This window comes from Elephas maximus, chromosome 2 (genome assembly GCF_024166365.1).
Source record: "Elephas maximus indicus isolate mEleMax1 chromosome 2, mEleMax1 primary haplotype, whole genome shotgun sequence".
Classification (NCBI taxonomy): domain Eukaryota; kingdom Metazoa; phylum Chordata; class Mammalia; order Proboscidea; family Elephantidae; genus Elephas; species Elephas maximus.
Window position 1 is genome coordinate 125,645,677 of NC_064820.1, and position 26,466 is coordinate 125,672,142.

Here is a 26,466-nt window from a genome sequence, read left to right on the forward strand (position 1 = left end):
AGCAGAGCAGTTTGGGTCAGTGAGGGCTTGAGCCAGAAGCCCACCTCCACCCTATCTCCACCCCAACCACCTCACCCTTCCCCTCCCCCGCCTCACCTCTACCCACCACTGTCTCTCCCCCAGCTCATCCCACCACCAACCCCCATCTCCATCCTCCCCTACTTACCTATACCCCACCTGCACACCCACCTCCACCTCCACACCACCCCCAGCAGCGGCCTCTGTAAAACCCATAGTTCTTAGTGCACTATGGTTTTCTCCCTTGGGCCCTGTTTCTAGTCAATTTTGGGTCCCCAGAATACTTTATGTTTAATGAAAGTAGATTAAGAAAAATAGTACATTCCAGAGGGCCCAAAGACCAATAGCCTTATTCTTTAGCAAATCCTTACTTCTTTGAATATCAAGAACATTGAGTTTTCAAATAAAACACTTTTTACAAGAGCCTTAATCAGTTTTGAAACACTTGATGACACCTCTCTTTAGCCAAGAGCCTAAGATTTCCAGCTATTTAAATTGGATATCCAAGTAAAAATCCTTTCAATATATAAAGTTGAGGCTGCTACCTGTAATGCTACCTGCAGTTTTAGCCTAACCCTCCCCGCAAGACACACACATGCACACATGCCCCCACACATACATGAATCCCTTAAAATGCTATTCTTTTTGTGGAAACAAGCTACCCTAAGGTGAGAATGAAAGAAGCCCTGGTGATACAGTGGTTAAGTGTTCAGCTGCTAACCAAAATGTAGGCAGTTTGAACCCACCAGCCACTCCAGCCGATCCGAGGTAGAAAGATGTGGCAGTCTGCTTCCATAGATTTACAGCCTTGGAAACCCTATGGGGCAGTTCCAGTCTGTCCTACAGGGTCTCTATGAGTCAGAATCAATCAATTCACTGGCAACAAGTTCAGTTTTTTTGGCTTAAGGTGGGAGTAGATCCTTCATTTGGACACATTTCTGAGAGACAAGGATCGATATGATTTACTAATGATGTGCTCACTTGAAATTACAAACATGGGTTTAAAAAAATGCTAGAATTTGTTAGAAGTTTTCTTCAAAGCTTTTAAATTATTAAGCAGACGTTTGAAGTGTAGCTACTTTAGAGGTTTTTTTATATCAAATGTTCAGTCTGAAAATCAGTAAATGAAACAGAGTTTTCTGAGCCAAGAATTACTTGTAATATCAAAATACCCACCTGCCAGGACATCAGAGCATCAGAGATTTTGAGAACAATCATTGACGTATTGAAGTTTTGTAACTATTGACATAGGTTGATTTTAAAAATAAATTATTTCCTGGTTGTGTATATTGATTTTAATAACAGTCCTCATTTAACAGGAGCATCGCAGACAATGAGTGACTTTTCTCCCTTCTTCTGGCTTTTGCAACCCACACATGCCTGCTTCCTTTCTACCTCAAATCCACTTCTCTGGCTCCAACCCAGGCTGCAGTTTTGACCTCCAGACTAATACATCCAATATCCAAAAACCACTTGTGTCTCTCAGAAGTGTTTCAAACAACATGAAAGCTTTATCTTCCCAAAATCAAAAAATCTTTCTGCTCCTCCTCCAGTTTTTGACATCTTAGCATGTGCTCAAGTCAGAAACCTAGAGCCATTCTTATCATCTCAAGATATGCCGATTCCTAATCCTGTCCTTTCTACTTCCAAGGTCTATTTCCATCTCCACAGTCAACTCCATGACCAAATAACCACCACCTCTTGCCTCTTGACTGAAACAGCACATCTACTTTTGCCCCACTTCATGCATTCTTCACAGGGTAATCTTTACAAAGAGCCATTCTGATTTATTTCTTACTGCTTAGAAATTGCTTAAAGAATCATGTCCAAATTCCTTAGCTGGACTTACAGGTCTTGTATAATTTTGCCCCGGTTTATCTTTCCAGCCCCATTTCTTTCTTCTTCTTTATTTGTACCATATGTTTCAGCCTGCACTTGTAATGCCCCAAATGTGCTTTGGCAAACGTTGCCTCTGCCTGCAGCACCCTCCTTTCCTCAGGCCATGTAATAACCCCCCACCTTGCTGTCTTCACCTGGATAAATCCTACTTATCCTTCAAAGTTCAACTCAGGCATTCCTTCTCTATGAATCCTAACCTAATGCTTCAAGCCTGGGTTGGGTGGTATATCAGGGATGCATTCAGCTCTAACAGAAAACATGGTTCACAATATTTTTAAATACACAGGACTTTTTTTTTCCTCTCACATAAGAAGAATTTCAAAGTAAGCAGTCCAAGGCAGGTTCAGGTCCTCAAAGACCTAGGCTCTGCCTGTCTTTCCACTCTCCATTATTAGCATTTTGGCTTGTTACCTCATTGTCATAAGGTGGCTGCTACAGACTCTAACCACATTCAGGGAAAGAAGAAGGGGATGTGGGTAGAGTATAGCCATGTCTGAATCTTTTATCAGGAAAGCAAAAACTTGCCCTTGTCACTGGCCAGAAAGGAATTCATGGCTACTCTAGCTGCAAGGGAGGCTGGGAAAGCAGGAAACAGGGTTGTCATGATTGGCATAGACTGATTTAGCCCCAAACCAAGTCAGGATTTTTTTAGCAAGAAGAAGCAGGAAGGTGAGGAGTGAGCTTCTTGGATCAGGTGGACACTTGAGACTATGTTAGCATCTCCTGCCTGGAGGGGAGATGAGAGGGTGGAAGGGGTTAGAAGCTGGTGAAATGGACACGAAAAGAGAGAGTGGAGGGAGAGAGCGGGCTGTCTCATTAGGGGGAGAGTAATTAATTGGGAGTGTGTAGCAAGGTGTATATGGGTTTTTGTGTGAGAGACTGACTTGATTTGTAAACTTTGGCTTAAAGCACGATAAAAATTATCTAAAAAAAAAAAAAGAAGAAGTAGGAAGTGGGTACTGGGAAGGCAACTGACTGCCTGCCACAGGCAGCCCTCTCTGTGCTTGTCTCCATAGCAGCAGTATCATACTGCAACATCTCTCACTAGATTGTAAACTCCATGCAGGCAGGGATTGTGTCTTGTTCTTCTATGTACCCCTAGTGCCTAAAACAATATCTGACACATAGTAGTTGCTCAGTAAATATCAGTTACACAAAACAAAAATTATATTTATATATAACACATATATTTTGAATTATAAACAAAAAAAACTCTATTACAGCAATTCATAACCCAGTTTGCTATTTGATGATGATGGGTTTCGTCTCTCATCGGATTTAGTCCCAGTAGTCATTCAGGATACAATTTCTTGGAGACAGTGTCACTTCACGATTCAGCTCAAGCTCAGAGTGTAACATTCTTTTGGAACTGACTGTGACCCTTTCAGCTAGAGCCTCATGTGAGAGGAGACTGCCAGGCCCTCCTAGATCAGTCCATCTAGTCTCTCTGGCCCCATTCAGCCTTGTAAAGAGCCTTGGTACCAGGAGGCCTGGAAACTGCCTCATGGAAATAGGCAGTGTGAATACTAAGTCTGATCTGTCTATACCTCCTCTCCCCATAGATGGGATAAAATTTCCAGGCAGAACTTTTTTTTTTTTTTAACTTGGATTCATCATTTAACATAGACTTTATATTCCTCCTATGAATGGCACCACCACACAGCAGTTCCAGCCAGAAACCTTGGAGTCCTGAAGGCTGCCTCTCTCTTATGCTCCATCTTGCCAATTTATCTCTGAATTGTTCTTAGAACAGCTTTCTTGTCACTGAATCTGCCACTGACCTAGCATAGGCCCTTATCTTCTCTCCCATGGATTGGCCAGATCCTTCTGATTGGTATCCTTGCTTCCTATCTTGCTTTCTCAAAAACCATCTTTATGTTTCTATGGGTGAAATCTTTCTAAAACGCATATTCAAGCGGTGTCATCCCCCTGTATAGAAACCTTCAGTGCCTCCTTATTGCCTTCAGAATACAGTTTAAGCTCCAGGAGCTGGCCCATCTACCAGTTCAGTTTCATCTCTCACCCTCTTTACCACCTACTTTACGGTACAACAATAAGAAACCACTTGGATTTCCTTTCTCACACTCAGCCATTTCTCACTCCCATAGCTTTGTTCTTGGGGTTGCTTCTGCCCAGAATGCCTTTTTTGCACCCACCTTTCCCCTGATTTGGCAAGTCTTCCCTAACTGTTCCTCCCCCCTCCTACCATAACTGCATTAGATGCCCTTCACCTGTGCATACCATATTGTCTAATAATTGTTCGATGTGTCTCTGGCAGAAACCCTGGTGGCGTAGTGCTTAAGTGCTACAGCTGCTAACCAAAGGGTCAGCAGTTCGAATCCAGCAGGCGCTCCTTGGAAACTCTATGGGGCAGTTCTACTCTGTCCTGTAGGTTCGCTATAAGTCGGAATCGACTTGACGGCACTGGGTTTGGTTTGGTTTGGTTTTTTTGGTGTCTCAGTCTGCTCTACTGGATGAAAATATGTACTCCTTGAGGGCAGAGACATTACTGATGCCTCTTTGTATCTTCAGTGCCTGCCACAGAGTAAGCAACCATTCATTTCTGTTGACTGGCTAAATGAATGAGTGAAAAAATGAATGAGTAAAAGGAAAAAAGGTGGCTTTCAGACATGTCAAAAGAGCTTAATGTTCTGTTATTAACATAATTTCAACTTTGAAATAGGCATAGTGTTTGTATATCTATATATCTATTAGTAAACATATGCCTGTTTACTTTTATCATGTATGCTATAAATATGATGTTCTAATCCTGTTAAAGATGTATTCTGCATTTGGTTTTTAGGTTAAAGCCATTCACATCCACACTGACATGTTCTCAGTTCAAAATGGCTTGCTGACACCAACGTTAAAGGCTAAGAGACCCCAGCTGAGAGAGTACTTCAGAACACAAATAGAAGACCTTTATTCAGTCTTCGTATGAAGTTCAAGGAAAGTTCTCAGTATAATGGACTCGGTAGTTATATTAGTTATTCTTGAAAGTAATGACTCAGAATGATGCAGCTGAAAATGGATAAGCACCTGACCTTATGATTGAGCCTTTTCCTGTCCCAAGAGGTCTTTAACAATATTTTCTCTATCATCATCGAGTACACTTTATTTTTATTAAAATGGTATTGTACCAAGCTGATAAAAATATTATAAATGGCAATGTAAAAATCAAGACATTTTCTCAAGGACTGTGTATCACTAAAAGTGATATATATTCTCAATGTTCACAGAATTCCTATTAAACATAAAGGAAAAATATAACTGATATATTGTACTTAATTATTTGTGGAATAGATACAGGAAATATCTAGGCAATGTGGACTACCTCATTCAATAACTGATTGTCAAAATCACAGTTAAATCAGACTTAAAAAATTAAAATTAGGTGTACAGAATCATGCTAAAACGAAGCATGATAGCTCACATTCTACATAACTTTAGATTCTTTAAACATGACAATCCCTATTGATGTGAAAAGTTTTCTCTCTAATTTTTACTTTTATTCATGAAAAATGCAAATTCAGATATTGGTATACAAATGTTAAATTTATATAACAATTTACAAAGATCTTTCAATACATTTTTTTCATTTAAGTTCATTAATATTTAGAAACCACCTAGGAAAAATGTTATGTGAAAACTACTTCAAAATAGTATATGTAATGCTCATTTCAGCAGCACATATACTAAAATTGGAACGATACAGAGAAGATTAGCATGGCCCCTCCCCAATCGTGGAGTGTTCCATATTTAAACAAAAAAATAGTATATGTGTATCCATGAACTTCTTACCATAATGACTTCTAAAAGATGTTTGCTGATTTTACAATGAATGGGGAAGCCGGGAGAAGAAACCCAGAGTTATTTCTCAGGGTAGGCAGCAATTAGTGTACTTAACGTTCCTTGCTGGGGTCTTCCAGTCTTCCATTGTTAACATGTCCACGCCAGGCCTAGGAAGCCCAATTTGACTAATTCTGAACAATCTCACCTTTTAATAAGTCTGTCAAGGCAGGATAGGGGGGTTGTTATCTCCAAATAAAATAATTTTTCAGCAACATAATTTTGAAGAACCCCTTCAAAATGCTCCTAGGAAACTTTATAAGTCTATCATACAGAAATAATTCTTTAGGGCATAATTCCATTCCTCAAATTTTTAAGTGTTTCTAAGTTAAGCACGAAAACTCCCTCTCTTGTGTTATGTATTTAGACATGCCCTGGCCCTGGATGCCAACACTTTCATATGAAGCCCAGATACCATGGACAACAATTAAGCTTCAAGCTATAGACTGTGCATCTGAAGAAGCCCCAGTGCCTAGGACAGTTTTTCTCCTGTAGAGACGGTTCTCTGAAAGCAGAGGAGGGGACTATTCACAGTCTAGAAGCTCTTTTCACCTGGAGTGAATCCAAACTGTAAATAAATACTGTCAGTTAAAAACTGCATAATTACACAGGCCTTTTTTTTTACTGGATGAATTATACATTTATGTCTCAGTCTTGCTAGAAGTGGACCACAGCTGCATTTGATGTATTTATTCAACCTTTTACATAATTCCTTCAGCACATTCTTTCTGAAGATCCACTGCGTTCACTTATGGATTTGACATTTAGTAGCTGAGTTAGTTTTACGCACATTAATTTTGAAAGACATTTCTGAATAAATAATACTAAAAATGTCTGAGACCACATCTATATATAGTATTAATTTATTAGATTTAATATATATTTAACTAATAAAAGTGGATGTTGTTACTTGAATTGGATATTGATACTATTTTAAAGGCCAGTAACTTCACATTACAAAGAAAAAGTTGTTTCCCATTGTCCTTCCACTTGAGTAAAATTTCACAGTTGGCTTTGTTTTCAAAAAAGAATTTGGGCAATATAACCAAATAATTTAAAACTTATTTTGATTCTACTTTACTTTATAGTAGTTGGATATTATTGATTATGGAAAACTTAGGATTTCTTCTTTTTCTCACTGGGAAGATTTTGGTTCTACTAGCTTTCCTGATGTGTGTGAAAATCATCACACTTGGGCCAATAAATAGTGAAGGTGTGCAGAGAAAAGAGTGAACCCTAAATATGTTGCAGGTACATCTATCTATTCCTATCTGTTTACCTCCACTTAAATTTTTAATAAAGGAAAAATGAGACAATATGTATTAATGGAAAATTTTTCTTGCTTCAGATTTCCCAATATTATTCTGGAGAAAAAAAGTTTGTGTTTCTCTTTAACCAATATAGAAAAAGGCTTTGTACTTAAGACATTTGCATTCAGACTGGGCATTAGATCTAAGACTGGAAGTGTATCAGGGAATCAGTTCCTTAAGCATAAACATGTTAAATGTTTGGCTTTTTTTACCTGTTTCTCACTCGAATGTGTTAGTAATTCTTACATTTTGTAAGCTTATTCTGTTGTGTATATTATAAAAAGGAATTACATCAATCCTTTTTCTTTTTGTCATAAAAGATGTCTTAATATTGTATTGTAATTTCCTCTCCAGACAGGAGGGGAGACTCTGTCCGGGTGTGGTGTATTGTACTAGGAATTCCCAAACTCAGAAGTCCAAGGAGTAAACATACCATGTCTCCCTCACATAAGCAAGTTATCCTTTCATTCTAAATTTAGGTAAAACTGCAAGCATGAGAAAAAATAAAACTTTGCATTGCGATTTTTACAATCAGATAATGTTTTAGCAACTTGAAATCAGTTAATTTGATATTCTTATCCGTGAAAGCACTAATATTCTTTTATTTTTTTTGCAGTAAAGAAAACTAATTATTCTTTATTTTTCAAGCATATAAAGCACAAATGTGATATAGTTATTTAGAATATAAAATACTATAAAATGAATGTAAAGAACAGGAAAATGTATTTTTGCATGAAAGCAGACCACTTGCAGACTTGCTTATATCTCAGGAAAAAAAAAAAAAGAATGAATGATCCTACATAAAATTGATGAACTATAAAAAAAAAAAAAGTTGGGCTAAATTGGCTGTATTTTCTTGCCTGTTTTTACTTAAAGAAGCATTTACATTAAGAGAAAAAGGACCCTGGTAGTCTGAATTTTCTCTCAGGTATGCTGCACAGTCCTTTGTGAATGTACAATCAGCTGCAGTAAGAATGGGATTAGCATTCCAGTGAGGACTAAGCCCCAAATGAGGAACTTTTCAGTTAGAACACATTAATGATTGTAACACAGAGGCAGTAGATAAATACCTGAATACAAGCATTTCTAAACCTGGTCCCAAACTGAAAAGGTTAAATGTTCATTTGATTATTTTTATTTTCCTTGTTAAGTCATTGCAATGATTGCGTGGTGGTGGTGGGGGAGGGAGATGGATATTTTTTGAAGAATTGCTTATTCTACTTTCAATTTTTAAAAATTGAGGGGATTAAAATATTACTTTTTAAATATGCATAAAATTGTCTTAACTGTAATTATATTTTAAGTTGCTTTGTTATAATAATAGCATGCATATCAAACAAAATGCATTTATGAAAACTTTTATAAAAAATAAAGATTTTTCATTTCTCAAAGTTGCTTATAATTACTATTTTATATATTTAGATCACATGACCTCCTGATGTTAGCATATTTGGTAATCATCAATGATAATCAATGCTTATGGTAAACATAGTATTGCGCTAGGTCACTAATCAGCCTCTGTAACGGTTTTGCAAACTCCAAAGACTCATGGTGAACCAAAGAGAGGCTCTCCTTTGTCTGGGACTCTGCTAGAACTCTTGCTGTCACCAAATGTGTCCTGGATTTAAATCATTTTTATACTTTTGAAAGAATAAATAACTTCAGATTTTCCATCATGATGGCCCTTAAACATATTTCCATACGGTGTAGAAGGTATAATTTCTTAAAATGGTGCATTCTGCCATGTCTAAGTTTGACAGACTCTGCCTTCTCCATATATTTACTACCATCCATTCTTCTTCCTCCTCACAGCTGTTAGTGTAGTCTGGTCCATTTTCATCTCTTGTCTGGACTCATTGCACTCTTAACTAGTCTTCCTGCTTGCTGCCGGCATCCTCAAATTTCACCACCCCATTTCAGCCAGAACGATCTTTCTAAATTGAAAATCTGGTCATGCCACTCTCCTGCTTAATACTTCTTCTATGACTTCCCATAGTTTGCAAGATAAAGTTAAGACTTCCTGGGTCAGCATACAAGGCCTAAAGGAATCTAGCATCTCTTCTCCTGCCCCTCCCATATGGAAGGAGCCTTGGTTCCAATCGTGTCAACTACTTTTTGTAGTGCCCTGACACATCATGCTTTTCTGTGTCTCCATGCCTTGCATGGTATCCTGTTTCTAGAATGCTCTTCCTTTTTATCTCCCTTGTCTACCAGTTCATCTCTCCAAACTCAGTTCAAGCATCTTTTTCTCAAGCTTCCCACATGGTTGATTGAGTGATTGCTCCCTCTGCTCCACTCCCACTCATACTGTGAGCCACCTGAAGTGGTAGCTCCAGTGCAGATGACCTGTCCTGTCTGTAGTACATGCTCAGAAAAAGTCTACTGAATGGAATCTGCTTTGTCTTTCCTCATACGTTGCGTAACATTAAGACTCAATACTTGAAGGGACGTTTCATCTATCACTGAGATTTTTTCTGTTCTTGTCAATTAAGCAAAATTAAACTGCCTTTCAGTTGGACTCCTAAAACCTGTGGATGGGATCACAAACGAAGCTGCTCAGTAGGTTATTCAACTGCTGTTTGTTAGTTGCCATTGAGTTGGCTCTTACTCATGGCAACCCTATGTGCAACATAATAAAACATTGCGCAGTCCTGTGCCATCTTCAAAGTCATTGGCATGTTTGAGTCCATTGTTGAGGCCACTGTGTAGTGCCTTCCAACCTGGGGGCTCACTACATTAAATAATTTTCTATTGTGATTCATTGGGTTTTCATCAGCTAATTTTTTTAGAAGTAGATTATCAGGCCTTTCTTCCTAGTCTGTCTTAGTCTGGAAGTTCTGCTGAAACCTGTTTACCATGGGTGACCCTGCTGGTATTTGAAATACTGGTGGTATAATTTTCAGCATCATAGCAATATGCAAGCCACCACAGTAAGACAAACTGATAGATAAGTAGTGTGGTTACTTCATAGGAAAATATTCAGAAAGCTTTCCTTTGGGCTCCAGGGAATCCCAAACCCACAAACTGGCTGTATATTCATACACAATATTGGAGTATCACAATAAAGTCCTTCTTGAGCTTTTTCTAATTTCACCTCTACAAAGTGTATTTTTAAATTGCAAAATGTTGACATTTTTTAAAAAACAAGAAGATGGCTATTGTTATGTGCATAATATGCCTGTCAGATGCAGCCAGATGTTCAGCCTGAATGTATGGCCAGTCTTATGCCCTCTAATTAAGCTGAGCAGAAGAGTTGAGCCCCATTGCACTAGGAAGGAAGCCCCTATGGAATTTTCTAACTTGATCACAAGAATGCTTAATGTGTAGAATGTGGTTGCTGGGCAGGGGTTAAGGGACCGTGTTTGTCCCCCTAGAGTCTGGTCTTGGTTAGAGTGACCTTCAAGGGCCATGGCCTCTCAGTAAATTGCTGGTCCCAGGACCTGAAGTTGACTCCTCAGCCTCTGCTCCCTGTCATCTTAATGTCCATTTGTTCCTCTTTGACCTTCTTGAACTGAGTTAGACTGATCCCCAGACACTCCCTGTGCTCAGACTCCTAAAGCTCCATTACTGTGGCCTTCCTGCAGTGCTGATAAGGGGAGTGGCTGCGGCATCAGAATCAGGTGTTGGAACTAATAGACTAATGAGGAAATTAAAAGCAAAGGGGCACCCCAGATAAGTAAAACACTATTGAAAAAGAACAAAGTAGGAGGCCTCACACTACTTGATCTCAGAACATACAATACAGCTACAGTAGTCAAAACCGCCTGATACTGGTACAATGACAGACACATGGAACCATGGAACAGAATTGAGAAACCAGAAATAAATTCATTCACCTATGGACACCTAGAAGGAGCTCTGGTGGCTCAGTGGTTAAAGTGGTTAAAGCGCTAACCAAAAAGTCAGTGGTTCAAACTCACTAGCTGCTATGTGGGAGAAAGATGTGACAGTCTGCCTTCATAAAGACTTACAGCCTTGGAAACCTTATGGGGCGGTTATACTCTGTTCTATAGGGTCACCATGAGTTGAAATTAACCCAACAGCAATGGGTTTGGTTTGGGTTATGGACACTTGATCTTCTATAAAGGGCCAAACTCCATTAAATGAGGAAGAGATAACCTCTTCAGTAAATGGTGCTGGCAAAACTGGATATCCATTTGCAGAAAAAGGAAACAGGATCCATACCTCACCCCATACATAAAAATTGACTCAAAATGGATCAAAGACCTAAATGTAAAACCTATAAAGTTCATGAAAGAAAACATAGGGACAATGCTAGGGGCCCTAAATTATGGCATAAATAGAATATCAAACAACTAAAAATGTACAAATTCCAGAAGATAATCTAGATAACTGGAACCTCCTAAAAATTAAGTATTTATGCTCATCAAAAAACTTTTCTAAGAGAGAAAAAAGAGAACCTACAGACTGGGAAAAAAATCTTTGACAATGACATCTGATAAAAGTTTAATCTCTAAAATATACAGGAAACTCCAACAACTCAACAATAAAAAGATAATCAATCCAACCAAAATGGGCAAAGGACATGAACAGACACTTCACCAAAGAGGACACTCAGGCAGCCAACGAATACATGAAAAGATGCTCTCGATCATTAGTCATTAGACAGATGCAAATTAAAACCATGATGATATACCATCTCACCCCTGCAAGAATGGCTCTGATCAAAAATTCAGGAAACAATAAATGCTGGTGAGGTTGTGGGCAGATTGGAGCTCTCATACACTGCTGGTGGGAATGTTAAATGGTACAGCCACTATGGAAAATGATATAGCATTTCCTTAAAAGTCAGAAATAGAAATACTATATGATCCAGCAATCCCACTCCTAGGAATATATCCTAGAGAAGTAAGAACTGTCATACGAATAGATGTACGCACACCCATGTTCATTGCGACATTATTCACAATAGCAAAAAGATAAAAACAACCTAAGTGCCCATCAACAGATGAGTGGATAAACAAATTATGGTACATACGCACCATGGAATACTATGCAACGATAATGAACAATGATGAATCTGTGAAATATCTCACAACATGGATGAATCTGGAGGGCATTATGCTGAATGAAATTAGTTGCAAAAGGACAAATATCGTATAAGACCACTATTATAAAAACTCAAGAATAGGTTTACGCACAGAAAGAAACAATATTGTATGGTTACCAGGGAGGGGAGGGTTGGAAGGGGGGGATATCACTAACTAGATAGTAAAAACAAGTGTTAACTTTGGTGAAGGAAAGGCAATACACAAAAAAGGGGAAGTCAGCACAATTTGACCAAGGCAAAGGAAGACACTTATAGGAACACAAGAAGAATAAAAGAAGAAAAGAAAGAGGCAAACACAGTAGGTGGAGGGTGTCTTAGGCTGGGTTCCCAAGGGAAGCAAAACCAGTAGTATATAAATATACATAGAGATTTATATCAAGGAAATGGCTCTGGCTGTTATAGAGGCTGGAATGCCACAAATCCATGGATCAGGCTGGAGGCTTCTCCTGGCTCCCGGACTGCAGAGACCAATGAATTCCAAGATCAGCAAGCAAGGTGGCAAGTTAGCTGCTAGCTCAAGTCCCAAGAACTTGAGGTTAGACAAACAGGAGCCAGTTGCAGGATCCAGAGTGAGCAAAAGCCCACAAGCCTTGCCAGAAGGTCCACCTATATTGGATGCAGGCCACACCCCCAAGGAAACTCCCTTCAACTGATTGGCCACTCACAGCAGCTCCTATTATGGAGGCAATCACATTATATGAGATCTTATCATGCAGTTGACTATATCATTATATGACTGCCAAACCACATTATAACTGCCAAACCACTGAGAATCATGGCCCAGCCAAGTCAACACACATTCTTAATGATCACAGAGGGCTTATAGGAGTATACCCATATACATATACAGGTTAGGCTGTGGATATTTTACATACGTATTTATATGTATAACATGTATAATCATATATGTATATATAATAGTGTAACCAACAAGGTTAGACTGTTCCCCCTCCACCCATCACACCCCAGGTCTATGGTCAACTACTCCCTGCTAAGGCATCCTGTGTAGCAGCCCAAGGCCACTTCACTGCTCCCCCTCCATTGGGACATGTGCAATAAGCTGCAAAGCTGTCCTTAGGTGAATTTCATGTGTTACAACCTGAAAAACACACCCTTAGCTGCAATGACACAGCACCCCCGCTGCACCCCGCACACATGTTAATTAGTTCCTGGAATTGCCTGCCTACTCTCAGAAGCTTCATAATAATTTCCCTATTCTGAACCTTTTAACTACCCTGAAATCCCCAGCCTCGGGGAGCTTGATTTGAGACTTAGTCTCCAAGCTACTTGCTTGACCGACTTGCAATAAAGTCTGCTTTCTCTTTCTCAAAGGCCTGGTGTCTCTCAGCTGACTCCAGCTGACCAGGGGCTGCACTGGGCAGGATCCACCCTCATGGGGTTACAACAGAGTACAAAGAGGGAACAATCATAGAAGCTTCCTAAACACATCCAAACACCTGAGGGACCAAGTTACTGAGACTGAGGGCTAGGGACCATGGTCTCGGGGGACATCTAGGTCAACTGGCATAACATAGTTCATAAAATAAATGTTCTACATCCTACTTTGACGAGTAGCTTCTGGAGTCTTAAAAGCTTGTGCACAGCCATCTAAGATACATCTATTGGTCCCATCCCGTCCAGAGCAAAGGAGAATGAAGAAAACCAAAGACACAAGGAAAAAATTAACTCAAAGGACTAAAAGAAAAAAAAGGACCACATAAACCACTGCCTCCACCAGCCTGAGCCCAGAACTAGATGGTGCCTGGCTACTACCACCAACAGCTCTGACAGGGATCACAATAGAGGGTCCCAGGCAGAGCGGGAGAAAAATGTAGAATAAGATTCAAATCACAAAAAAGACCAGACTTACTGGTCTGACAGAGACTGGAGGCCCCTGGACACCCCTCTAACACAGAACTGAAGCCACTCCTGAAGTTCATCTTTCAGGCAAAGATTAGACAGGCCTATAAAACGGTAACACATGCTTCTTAGATCAGTCAAGTATAGGAGACCAAATGGGCAACACCTGGCCAAAAGCAAAGACCAAACCAAAAAACCAAATCCACTGCCGTCGAGTCGATTCCGACTCATAGTGACCCTAGAGGACAGAGTAGATCTGCCCCAGAGTTCCCACGGAGCGCCTGGTGGATTTGAACTGCCGACCTCTTGGTTAGCAGTGGTAGCACTTACCCACTACACCACCAGGGTTTCCAAAGGAAAGACAAGAAGGCAGGAATGGACAGGAAAACTGGATGAATGGAAACGGGGTACCCAGGGTGGAAAAGGGGAGAGTGTGACACATTATGGGGATTGCAACCAAAGTCACGAAACAATTTGCATATAAATTTTTGACTGAAAAATTAATTTGTTCTGTAAACTTTCCCCTAAAGCACAATTAAAAAAAAAAAAAGGAGTGACTCCTGGATGAGGAAAAGGCTTTTTCCAATTAGCTTCCCTTCAGCACAGACAAAAGAGCCCGCTGCAGAGTCCCAGGTGCCATGCAGCCCAGTGGCCAAGTATTGGAGCGCCTCGCCTCCGAAAGGGTGGGGCCGCCGCCTCATTCTGGGTCTTCCCAGAAGCCGCTGCGCGGCCTCGCAGAAATAAAAACGCGGGAGCGAGGCTGAGTGCTGTAGTTGTAGTGCCAGGTTTTCGTTTTCTGATTTTTGCATCCTAGCATCTGTTCGGTTGCTCCGCGGGTCTTGCCCGGCCGTTGATTACCCCCGCCTGTGGTGCCGTTCATTAACACGACGAGAGTGGCTAAGAGGCCCCCAAGGCCTGGGGTAGGGTGGCAATGTGGCCGCTACGGGTCTATACCCGCAAGAAGCGGACTGGCCAGAGGCTCAACCTAACTCCAACTCCGGACCGAAGCGTCCCCGCGAAGGCAGAGGCCCCACCAGGCCCGGGCCGGTGGCTCGTTGCCCACCGTAAGCCCCGCTGGGCTGGCCCATGGGGCGGGACCCGGGGCGGGTGAGCGCAGCGGGCCGGGACCGCCAGGGCTCGGCCCCGAGGACCCCGCGACCCGTGGGCGGGACTCCAGGGCTGTCGCCCTGAAACTTGTCACCTTTTCGCAGGCCTGAAAGGGAAACGCAAAGCGCAGGGTTTGCCGAAGGTCGCGGAGAAGGCGGAGCACAGCGGGTGGGGAGGGAGCAGCTCTGGGCCGCTGAGGTGCGTAGCCTCGAATAACAGCCCCCCTGCCTTCTGGCCTCCTTAGAAAAATTCAATCCTAACTTTCTGCTAATACCCTCTCATTTAAGAATCAACGAAGAAAATAAATGAATACTCTGATTTCGCTTTTTCTCTGAACAAAAACCAAAAAACCCGTTACCGTCGAGTCGAATCTGACTCAGCGACGCTATAGGACAGAGTAGAACTGCCCCATAGGGTTTCCAAAGAGCAGCTGGTGGATTCGAACGGCTGAGGGCTGTTAACCACCAGGGATCCTCTCTGAACATAGACCCAAAAAATTGACAGAAAATTTTATTTAAAAAAAAAAGGGGAACCTTGCCTGTTATCTAAAAAAAGTGAGATAAGACCTCGGAGAAAGGTTTTGTAGCATCATTTAGGCATTGGTGCAATTTATCCACTCTGTCCTTACTTCTTCCCAAGAATGTCTCCGAAGAGCTTTTAGGTTCTGAGCAGTAATGAACAGGTACATAGATAGCCAAGTCCAGAGGGTACAAACTAATTGTGTTGTTTGTCTGTTAGCACTCAGTTAAGAGTTACAGGAAAGAAAAGCCTGAAAGAAGATAGCAGTAGTGAAGAGAGCCAGGATGAGAAGAGTGCTGCATTGAGTGTATGTATGTTTCTTCTATGGTTCTTGGATACTTGGAGATCTGCGGTGCCTCATGTACCTCGGCATAAAAGAATGAAATGGTCTTTGTCAATAGAAACTCCATAGGTTTTTGGTGTTTTTATAAACATTGATTTTGTATCTTTAGACAGGACCTTGAATTTCTGATTCAGATTGATTCCTGGCCATGCATTTTCATTTTTTTCTTTTCCTTGACAAGCATTTGAGAAATATGTGTTACTGGATAATTTTCAGTGTGACAGGTAACAAAACGTTTCTTAATAACTCCTTGTGTTTAGTAGCACTTAAACATTTTAAAGCCATTTTCACGTTTGACTTTCCATCAACAAGAAACAGGATTCATTACCATTACAATATAACTTCTGATCTACTGTATTTAATATGGATTCTGTACAGTACTTTAAAGCTGTACTTCAGTAGTTTGGGGACATTCACATTTTAAAAATTGCTTATGATTCATCTGATATTAGACATTAAGTTTGATAGTCAAGTTACAGTTTATTAGTTTACATATTCCACTGTAACAGGTGTGTGTGTGTGTGTTTGTGTCAGGAGGGCAGTTTCAACACAAGGCATTTTGTGTTACCCCTGACTGTAACAGTGTTAAGCATTTCTTGTAGGTGATTCTTCAGACTATGCGAAAAAAAAAATATGAAAAAATTCTAATTTTTGTATATTTCTTTTCATTCCTTTTTGTGCTTAAAAAATTATACAAATTACTGTCTTTTTGTATATTCAGCCTCTTCCCCTAACATTAGTCTTCAGAAATATGATGGTTAGTGTCTGCATAGTACTTTGTCTTGTAGATAAAAAAAAAAATAGATACACTATAATGTATAACCATTTTCCTGTGGCTGGGGAATTGAGATTGTTTTGAAGGTTTGCTGTTATACATATCAGCGTACATCCGTCTACAGAAGTTTATGTGTGTACCTCAAATTATTACCATAAGGCAAATACTTTGCAGTGGGTCAGGAGGTTGGATCATGTTTAAGATTTTTGATTCATGTTGGCACATTGGTACCATCTTACCTGAAACTTAAAAAAAGAAAATCTTTAATAGATGAAAAGTAGCATGTTGTTTTAATTTCCATACTCTTTTCTCATGTTATTGAACATCTGCATTTCTTTTTTTTTGTGCAACGCCTATTTATTATTCATATTGAAGATAGTTATACTTCGACACACATACGTGACAGGCATTTCCTTATTAATTTGTTTTCCTTTACTTTCTGGTATTTTAGATTTGTCTGTCTTTTAGTATATTTATTTTGGTTTTATATTTGGAGGAAAAAAAGTCCTTCCTCTATAAGGAATCAGAAAAATATTCACCTTTATCGCCTATTTGTTGGTTTATCTCATAGTAGTTGTAGATTGTTGACCCCCTAGATATGTCCACTGCATTGTATTTTAATATCTCTTCTTTAGATTTAATATTACACATTATCAGATTATATCTGTGATCAGTAAGTTGAAGGAATACACAATTCGTGTGACACTGATATATAAATTTGATATTCTTCATTTTCAAAATAGTCAAATCAATGTGATATAATATCGTAATATAAAAATATTCAATATCATAATTTGTGCTATATCTTTAATTCTTATTCCACATAGGAATCAGTCACTGACCTTCAGACTGACAGTAATTCATCAAATAGTGAACCAGTATCAGGTAAGACTATCAGATGTGAACTCTCTCAGCTTCCTGTTCTTCCTTCAAACATAAGCATCCATTTGTACCTCTGCCCTCTCTTCCCATCTTTATGGAAGAGCTGTCCTTCCTCTCGTCTAACATGAATTCTTCTGCCTTTGCTTTGAATCTAATCCTCAGAACCTTCAAGCACATACAAGTAAATGTGCAATTATAAGAGTGATAAGTGTTACAAAAGAGAAATAAATAATGACTTGTGTGTAACTAATTGAATTTAGTTGGAGAGATTTGGGAAGGCTTCCATGAGGGAATGAAAATTGAATTGAAATTTGAAGAAGGGTAAAAATCAGTTTTGCAAAGAGATAAGCAAAAAGAGATCCAGGCAGAGAGAACAGCATGTGCAAAGATCCTAAGTTGAGACTGAGCATTATGCGTTCAGTGAACTGAAAGGCAGCCAGTATGGCTAGAGTACAGAGAGTAGGAGGAAATGTAATTATAAGACAGGGTTGGACAGTCAGAGGCCTTGCAAAGCCTTTAGGCTATGTCAGAGACATTGGTCTTTATCCTTAGAACAGCAAGAAGCCTTTTAAATAGGAAATGATATGATCACTGGCTGCAATATGGGAAAAGGAGTGAAAAGGAGTAAGAGTAGATGCAAGTAGACCAGTTAGGAGGCTATTGTTCTAATTAGGGAAGAAATAATGGCAGGATATAACAAGGTGGCGACATTGGAGATGAAAAAGTTGGACAGATCTGATGGCTCTTTTAAGAAGTGAAATTGACAGGATTTGGCGAATGACTAGTGAAGGAAATAAAATGCGTCAAGGATGACTTCTGTTTCTGGCTTGCATAACTAGATACAAGGTGATGCCTTAGCTTGAAGATGTGGTTTAAGGGCAAGATCATAAATTCAGTTTTTAATATGTTATGGGTACCTTTAAGATAACTAAATAGCTATGTCAAATAGGTAGCTGGGTATGGAGGGATGGATATAGAAATTTGTGATCAATTTGCATATGGGTATAATTGAAGTTGTTCTTGAAAATAATAAAGGGTGCCGCCATCAAAAAACACATTCCAAAGCATTCTTAAAAGATGAGATTGGTGAATATATCAAGACCAGATAAAAACTACTGCAGAATTAAGAGTAGCTCTAGAGAAACTCCAAACTCTTGGTCAATAAATGCAAGAAAGTGTAATAGAAGAGACCCTGACAGACTTGTCAAGGTGGTGAATTAAGAACTACCATTTGGAATATTTGGTCCCCTTCTTCTCATTCCCTTCTTATGCTGGCCACATGGATAGCTGCCAGCACTTGCTGCCAGTTTAAAACCCTGCAAAGTGAGCTTCTGTCAGGGGTTGGCTCCTAAAGGTCAATTTTGGGGCTGGAGTGAGAAGCAGAGGAGATCCTGAAGGAACTCCAGACTGCCACAAAGATAGCAGAGTGAGAAAGAAAAAAAAAAAAAAAAAAGATAATGCTTATGTTTGTTAACTCCAGGATAGATATAATATGGGCTCTCTGAAATGGGAATTCTGACAGGAAGCTTCCTAGGTGAACACTGACCCAGACAATTAGCACAGAGTCCCATGTAACCTTTAATACCAGAAGACACAGTGGATATCCCCACCCAGAACACAAGTTCCCAGAATAACTCATCGCTCTTCCAAAATCTCCAGAGGTAGGCTACTGTTACCAGAATTTATACTCATTGCCGTATAAGAGACTCTCAGATAGAAATATGAACAGACAACTAGGAACAATCAATCAAGTCTTCGAAGAAAGCCAGCGCCATGGAGGAGGGGCAACACATATAACAAACAGAACTAACACCTGAGAAAATGGCAAAAAACTTTAAATATCTTTTTGAAAGACAAGAGGCCACTAAATCAGTATAATAATAACCGGCTGCTATAAAAAAATAATCATAGTCCTGGAAACTAAGAATACCATCAAATTAAAAACTCAATAAATAGGCCTAACATTGGAATAAATACAGCGGAAAATCAAGTTAGCTATAGAGGCAGTTTTCATAGAATATGGTGCAAAAGGACACAGGAGGTGTTCAACAGATGCTTTTCCTTCCTTTCCCTATTTTGCCTGGTTAACTTCTTATTCTTCAAGAGTAAGTGCAGGTGCCCTCTCTACTGGGGACCCTTTTTTGACTTCATTCTAGGTGAGTTGTTCTAGCCTGGTAGTTTTGTGGCACTCTCTGCATACTTGTGCTATTGAACTTAAAACAGCAGTGTAATTGTTTCTGTCTCTCTCTTCATCTTGGCTGTAAGGCACTTGAGAGCAAGCACTAGCGTTTTTCTCCCTATCTACTTTTTTCCAATAATAAGCTGATATAAATAGGTTTGAGTAGCCCACAGAATTTTTTTTTTAGATTTTTTTTAACATGCTTTAAGTGAAAATTTACAATTCAAGTCAGATTTTTATACAAAAACTTATATACACATTGTTATGTGACCCTAGTTGTTCTCCCTACCATGTGACAGCACATTCCTTTTCTCCACCCTGTATTTCCCATGTCCATTCAACCAGTTCCTGTCCCCGTCTGCCTTCTCATGTCGCCTCCAGACAGGAGCTGCCCACATAGTCTCACGTGTCTACTTGAGCTAAGAAGCACACTCCTAACCAGTATCATTTTATGTCTTATAGTCCAGTCTAATCTTTGAAGAGGTGGCTTCGGAAGTGGTTTCAGTCCTGGGCTAACAGAGAGTCCAGGGGCCATTACCTCTGGGTCCCTCCAGTTTTAGTCAGACCATTAAATCTGGTCTTTTTACTAGAATTTGAGATCTGCATCCCACTTTTCTCCTGCTCCCTCAGGGATTCTCTGTTCCTTGTCAGGGCAGCCATTCATGGTAGCCGGTCACCATCTAGTTCTTCTGGTTTCAGGCTGATGGAGTCTCTGGTTTATGTGGCCCTTTCTTTCTCTTGGGCTGATATTTTCCTTGTGTCTTTGGTGTTCTTCGTTCTCCTTTGCTCCAGGTGTGTTGAGACCAATTGATGCATCTTAGATGGCCGCTTGTTAGCTTTCAAGACGCCAGACACCACTCACCAAAGTGGAATGTAGAATGTTTTCTTAACACACTTTGTTATGCCAGTTGACCTAGATGTTCCCTGAAACCATGGTCCCCAGACCCCTGCCCCTGCTACTCTGTCCCTCGAAATGTTTGGTTGTATTCAGGAAACGTCTTAGCTTTTGGTTTAGTCCGGTTATGCTGACTTCCCCTGTATTGTGTATTGTCCTTCCCTTCACCTAAAATAATTCTTGTCTACTATCTAATTAGTGAACACCCCCTCTCCGCCTCTCCCCACCCTTGTAACCATCAAAGAATGTTTTCTTCTGTGTTTAAACCTTTCCTTGAGTTCTTATAATAGTGGTCTCATATAATATTGTCCTTTTGTAACGAATTTCACTCAGCACGATGCCTTCCAGATTCCTCCATGTTATGAGATGTTTCACGGATTCATCATTGTGTTGTATTTCATTGTGTGAATATACCATAATTTGTTTATCCACTCATCCATTGTTGGGCACCTTGGTTGTTTCCATCTTTTTGCTATTGTAAACAGTGCAGCAGTGAACATGGGTGTGCATATATCTATTTATGTGAGGGCTCTTATTTTCTCTAGGAAATACTCCAAGGAGTGGGATTGCTGTGTCATGTGGTAGTTCTATTTCTAGCTTTTCAAGGAATAGCTCAAGAAAATTTTATTTAATGTGTAACTTTTAATTCTCCCTTGGACTCTAGTAATTTTATAACATGTTGAAAAATTAATTCAGGACTTCAGATTTAATGTGGAAGATTGAACACACATATTTATATCTCCCTTCTGAAACCCCACTAAAATAACAGTAAAGGCATAAAAAAGGCATGAAGCCATACGGTAGAGTGAAAGAGGAGACTTCACTTGATAGGAGATAATCAACAAAAGTCAGATCTAGAAGGTAGGTAGATGAATTATAATTAACTTAGACCAAAAAAGAAAAAAAAAAAACAACTGAAAGCTAGGTGCCTAGATCAGGGAGAAACCAAGAAGCAAACTGATTCAGGCTGTAGGTTCAGAAATTACAAGCATAACATATTCCTGAAGGAGTGAGTACAGATAGTGTTGAAAATAGGAAGATTTTTATCCCTTCCCCAAATGTTTGTAGTGAGGCAACTCTCCTCCTTCACACCCTGGCAGTCCAGAGACATTGAACTGGAGGAACTGGACCCAGGGATGCTAGGTACTATAGAGAGCAGTGATATATACTGAAAACTAGGAGGAAAGGATTAAGGGAAGCGATACTTAGTGGTGAAACCACCAGGCCTTATCCCACTCTTCTGCTACACTGGCAGCCTTACAAATACATCCCAGGTAATACTGGAGGATACTGATACCTCTCTGGGAAGCCTAAGAGAAGACCTATATTCTGGCAATAATGACCTTGTCCCTGTCTAAATGCCCTTCAGTAAACCCAAATATTTCACATACCCCACTTATGAATCCAGAACTTCCAGTTAGTATTTTCCTGCTTCATTCTCATGAACAAATAAACACAAATACCAGACATTTGAGGAAAACATTTGAAATAAAAGATAGCAAATAAAAAGAAACTTGAAGGATACAGACAATACAGGGAAAAGAAAACTTTAAAAGCCATACTTTTGTTAATATTCTCAGAGTGCTGAAAAGATGTGTCCATGAAAGAAGTGCAGGTTACTATAAGAAGGAATGTTCAGAGAACAAAAATAATTCTTAAAAAGTAAAAATATGAAATTAGAAATAAAAATTCTACAAAAAGATTAGATGATAAAATTAGAGAAATATCTCAGAAAGTTCAATAAACATCAAAGAGATAGAAGATAAAAGATAAAAATAGTGGTAATGGTGGCACAACGCTGTGAATAAACATTAAAATCTGTGAAAGCTGGAACCTGTATAAGGCAGAAACTGATCAAAGAAGGAAAACTCAAATATTTTCCACTAATGAAGCATGATAGAAAAACGGTAAGACTGTGCCCTGTTGAAGGTGGAAAACGTATAAGACCCGGAAAAACAAAGCAGTCCCATCGAGTTCTGGTTCTCACAGGCTTCACCAAACAGGTAGTCCCTGACTTAGGAGTATTCAAGTTACGGTGAACCACACTTAGGGCCATCTGTTTTTGGTTTTGTGCATCTTATCGTTAGTAATATGTACTGCATACAGTGTTGCAGTGCATAATTTGCTGATGTCATCGTATCTGTAAATTTGTATGTAATGTTTCCAACAAAGATTGAATTTATAAAGGTACTGATAATAAAAGTCAATAATACTGAAAACAAAAAAAAATGAGGTATTCAACTTACGTCAGAACGGACTTATGATGGGGTCGTCGGAATGGAACCTGGTTATAAATCAGGGACTACCTATACTAAAAATCACTAAATTGTATACTTTACATTGGTGAATTTTATAATATGAATTATATCTCAATGAAGTGAGATCAGGGATGCTAACATCTAAAAAATAGCAGTTTCAGACATTGTAAACAGAAAGGAAATTATTAAACAAATAAAACAAACTTTTCTAAAATTAAAAATAGTCACGAATATGCACATTGAAAGAGCTCACCCTGTACTCTACCAAGCATGATGTCCTCCAAGACTGGTCCCTCCTGATAACATGTTAGCAGTACGTGAGACAAAGTCTTGCCATCCTCGCTTCTAAGGAGTACTCTGGTTGTATTTCTTCCAAGACAGATTGGTTCGTTTTTCTGGAAGTCTGTGGTATATTCAGTATTCTTCACCAATACCATACTTCAAATGCATCAATTCCTTTTTGTTTTTATTTATTGTGTTTTAAGTAAAAGTTTACAGTTCAAGTCAGTCTCTCATACAAAAGCTTATACACACCTTCCTATGTAACCCTAACTGTTCTCCCCCTAATGTGATAGCACCCTCCTCCTCTCCACCCTATATTACCCGTGTCCATTCAACCAGCTTCTGTCCCCCAAATCAATTCTTCTTTGGTCTTCCTTTTTCATTGTCTCGCTTTCGCATGCATGTCAGGTGATTGAAAATACCATGGCTTGGATCAGGTGCACCTTAGTCCTCAAAATAACATCATTGCTTTTTAACACTTTAAAGAGGTTTATATGCAGCAGATTTGCCCGGTGCAATACATCATTTGATTTCTTGACCGCTGCTTCCATGGGTGTTGATTGTGGATCCAGGTAAAATGAAATCCTTGACCACTTCAGTCTTTTCTCCATTTATCATAATGTTGCTTATTGGTCCAGTTGTGAGGATTTTTGTTTTCTTTGTGTTGAGATGTAATCCATACTGAAGGCTGTGGTGTTTAATCTTTATCAATAAGTGCTTCATGTCCTCTTCACTTTCAGCAAGCAAGATTGTGTCATCTTCATATTGCGGTTTGTTAGCGAGTCTTCCTCCAATCCCGATGCTGCGTTCTTCTTCATATAGTCCAGCTTCTCAGATTATTTGCTCAACATACAGATTAAATAAGTATGGTGAAAGAATACAACCCTAATGCCCACATTTCCTGATTTTAAACCAGACCTAAATATAAGGTCATTAAGATCATTTCAAACATAGAATTAATATATGAGCCATCAGTTTCCCTCCTAGGTATATAACCAAAAGAATTCAAAGGAGAGACTCAAACAGATACTTGAATACCAGTGTTCATTGCAGCATTATTCACAATAGCAAAAAAGTGGAAACAGCTCAAGTGTTCATCGGCAGATGAATAGATTAACAAAATATGGTACAATACACAATGAAATATTAAGGCATAAAGAGAAATGAAGTTCTGATACATGCTTCCCACATGGATGAAACTTGAAAAGATTATGCTGAGTGAAATAAGACACAAAAGGACAAATATTGTGCAATCCCACTTATATGAGGTGTTTACAAGAGGCAAGTGCATAGAGACAAAAGTTTACTGGTGGTTATCAAAAGTGGGTAAACCGAAAAAACCTGTTGCCGTCAAGTGGATTCTGACTCAGTGACCCTATAGGGTGCAGTAGTACTGCCCCACAGGGTTTCCAAGGAGTGGCTGGTGGATTCAAACTGCCGACCTTTTAGTAAACATATGTCTTAACCATTGTGCCACCAGGGCTCTAAAACCTGTTGCTGCCGAGTTGATTCCAACTCATAGTGACCCTACAGGACAGAGTAGAACTGTCCCATAGGTTTTCCAAGGAGTGACTGGTAGATTCGAACTGCTGACCTTTTGATTAGTAGCGAAACGCTTTAGGGGGAAATAGCGAGTTATTGCTTAAGGGGTACTGAGTTTCTGTTGAAAAAGGTGGAAATGGATAGTGGTGATGGTTGCAAACATGGTGAGCATAATTAATGTCGCTGAATTGTACACATAAAAATGGTTAAAATGGCAAATGTTTTGTTATATGTCTCTTAGCACAATAAAAAAATTGAAAGGTTAAAATGGCAAATTTTATTATATATATATTTTTTAATAATTTTTATTGAGCTTTAAGTGAACGTTTACGAATCAAGTCAGTCTGTCACATATAAGCTTATATACACCTTACTCTATACTCCCACTTACTCTCCCCCTAATGAGTCAGCCCTTCCAGTCTCTCCTTTCGTGACAATTTTGTCAATTTCTAACCCTCTCTACCCTCCTATCTCCCCTCCAGACAAGAGATGCCAACACAGTCTCAAGTGTCCACCTGATACAAGTAGCTCACTCTTCATCAGCATCTCTCTCTAACCCATTGTCCAATCCCTTCCATGTCTGATGAGTTGTCTTTGGGAATGGTTCCTGTCCTGGGCCAACAGAAGGTTTGGGGACCATGACCGCCGGGATTCCTCTAGTCTCAGTCAGACCATTAAGTCTGGTCTTTTTATGAGAATTTGGGGTCTGCATCCCACTGTTCTCCTGCTCCCTCAGGGGTTCTCTGTTGTGCTCCCTGTCAGGGCAGTCATGGGTTGTGGCCGGGCACCATCTAGTTCTTCTGCTCTCAGGATGATGTAAGTCTCTGGTTCATGTGGCCCTTTCTGTCTCTTGGGCTCACAGTTATCATGTGACCTTGGTGTTCTTCATTCTCCTTTGATCCAGGTGGGTTGAGACCAATTGATGCATCTTAGATGGCCGCTTGTTAGCATTTAAGACCCCAGAGGCCACATTTCAAAGTGGGATGCAGAATGTTTTCATGATAGAATTATTTTGCCAATTGACTTAGAAGTCCCCTTAAGCCATAGTCCCCAAACCCCCGCCCTTGCTCCGCTGACCTTTGAAGCATTCAGTTTATCCTGGAAACTTCTTTGCTTTTGGTCCAGTCCAGTTGAGCTGACCTTCCATGTATTGAGTATTGTCCTTCCCTTCACCTAAAGTAGTTCTTATCTACTAACTAATCAGTAAATAACCCTCTCCCACCCTCCCTCCCTCCCCCCCTCGTAACTACAAAAGTATCTGTTCTTCTCAGTTTATACTATTTCTCAAGATCTTATAATAGTGTATTTTACCACAATAAAATAAAATTTAAGAAGGTAGGAGATAGGAAAGGGAAGAAAGTAAGGAGGTAGGGAGGGGAGAAAGGAGTAAGAGAAACGGATGGAAAGAAAGAAGAAGGAAGGAAGATAGTAGATAGCCTAGTATTTTTTTTTTTTTTTTAATCTCGAGAGGAAATTTACAGTTTTCAAGAAGTTGGGATGAAATAGTGATAGATACTTAGAAAACTATTTTTAAAACTAGGTTATTAATAACTTGATGGAAAAAGAAAAACTTATACCAAAAAGGTGATGGGTATAGTATAGTACATGGCTCAGCTATGAATCTGTTTAAACAGTCATAATAATAGAAATGTTGACTACACTGAATTTAGAAATATA

General features: G+C 39.5%; 2 protein-coding genes and 1 non-coding gene across 6 annotated transcripts in view; all 3 read left to right on the top strand.

Moving 5' to 3' along the window:
- ACSL6 (acyl-CoA synthetase long chain family member 6) overlaps positions 1 to 7,606 on the top strand; it is a 62,990-nt gene extending 55,384 nt beyond the window's left edge. For all 4 annotated transcript variants that reach the window (XM_049873024.1, XM_049873015.1, XM_049873002.1 and 1 more), the window contains one exon: positions 4,721 to 7,606. In XM_049873024.1, the coding sequence (XP_049728981.1) occupies positions 4,721 to 4,858 (138 nt within the window). In that variant the 3' untranslated portion in view covers positions 4,859 to 7,606. The remainder of the gene's footprint in view (positions 1 to 4,720) is intronic.
- LOC126070733 (U6 spliceosomal RNA) lies at positions 5,589 to 5,695 on the top strand. Its single transcript, XR_007516260.1, has one exon. It is a non-coding gene; the product is annotated as a U6 spliceosomal RNA (small nuclear RNA).
- Positions 7,607 to 14,765: 7,159 nt separating the features above from the next.
- Positions 14,766 to 26,466, top strand: part of MEIKIN (meiotic kinetochore factor) — a 124,835-nt gene continuing 113,134 nt past the window's right edge. The window contains exons 1-4 of the mRNA XM_049873125.1: positions 14,766 to 15,071; positions 15,219 to 15,312; positions 15,853 to 15,940; positions 17,579 to 17,636. Coding sequence (XP_049729082.1) covers positions 14,939 to 15,071; positions 15,219 to 15,312; positions 15,853 to 15,940; positions 17,579 to 17,636 — 373 coding nt within the window. The 5' untranslated portion in view covers positions 14,766 to 14,938. The remainder of the gene's footprint in view (positions 15,072 to 15,218; positions 15,313 to 15,852; positions 15,941 to 17,578; positions 17,637 to 26,466) is intronic.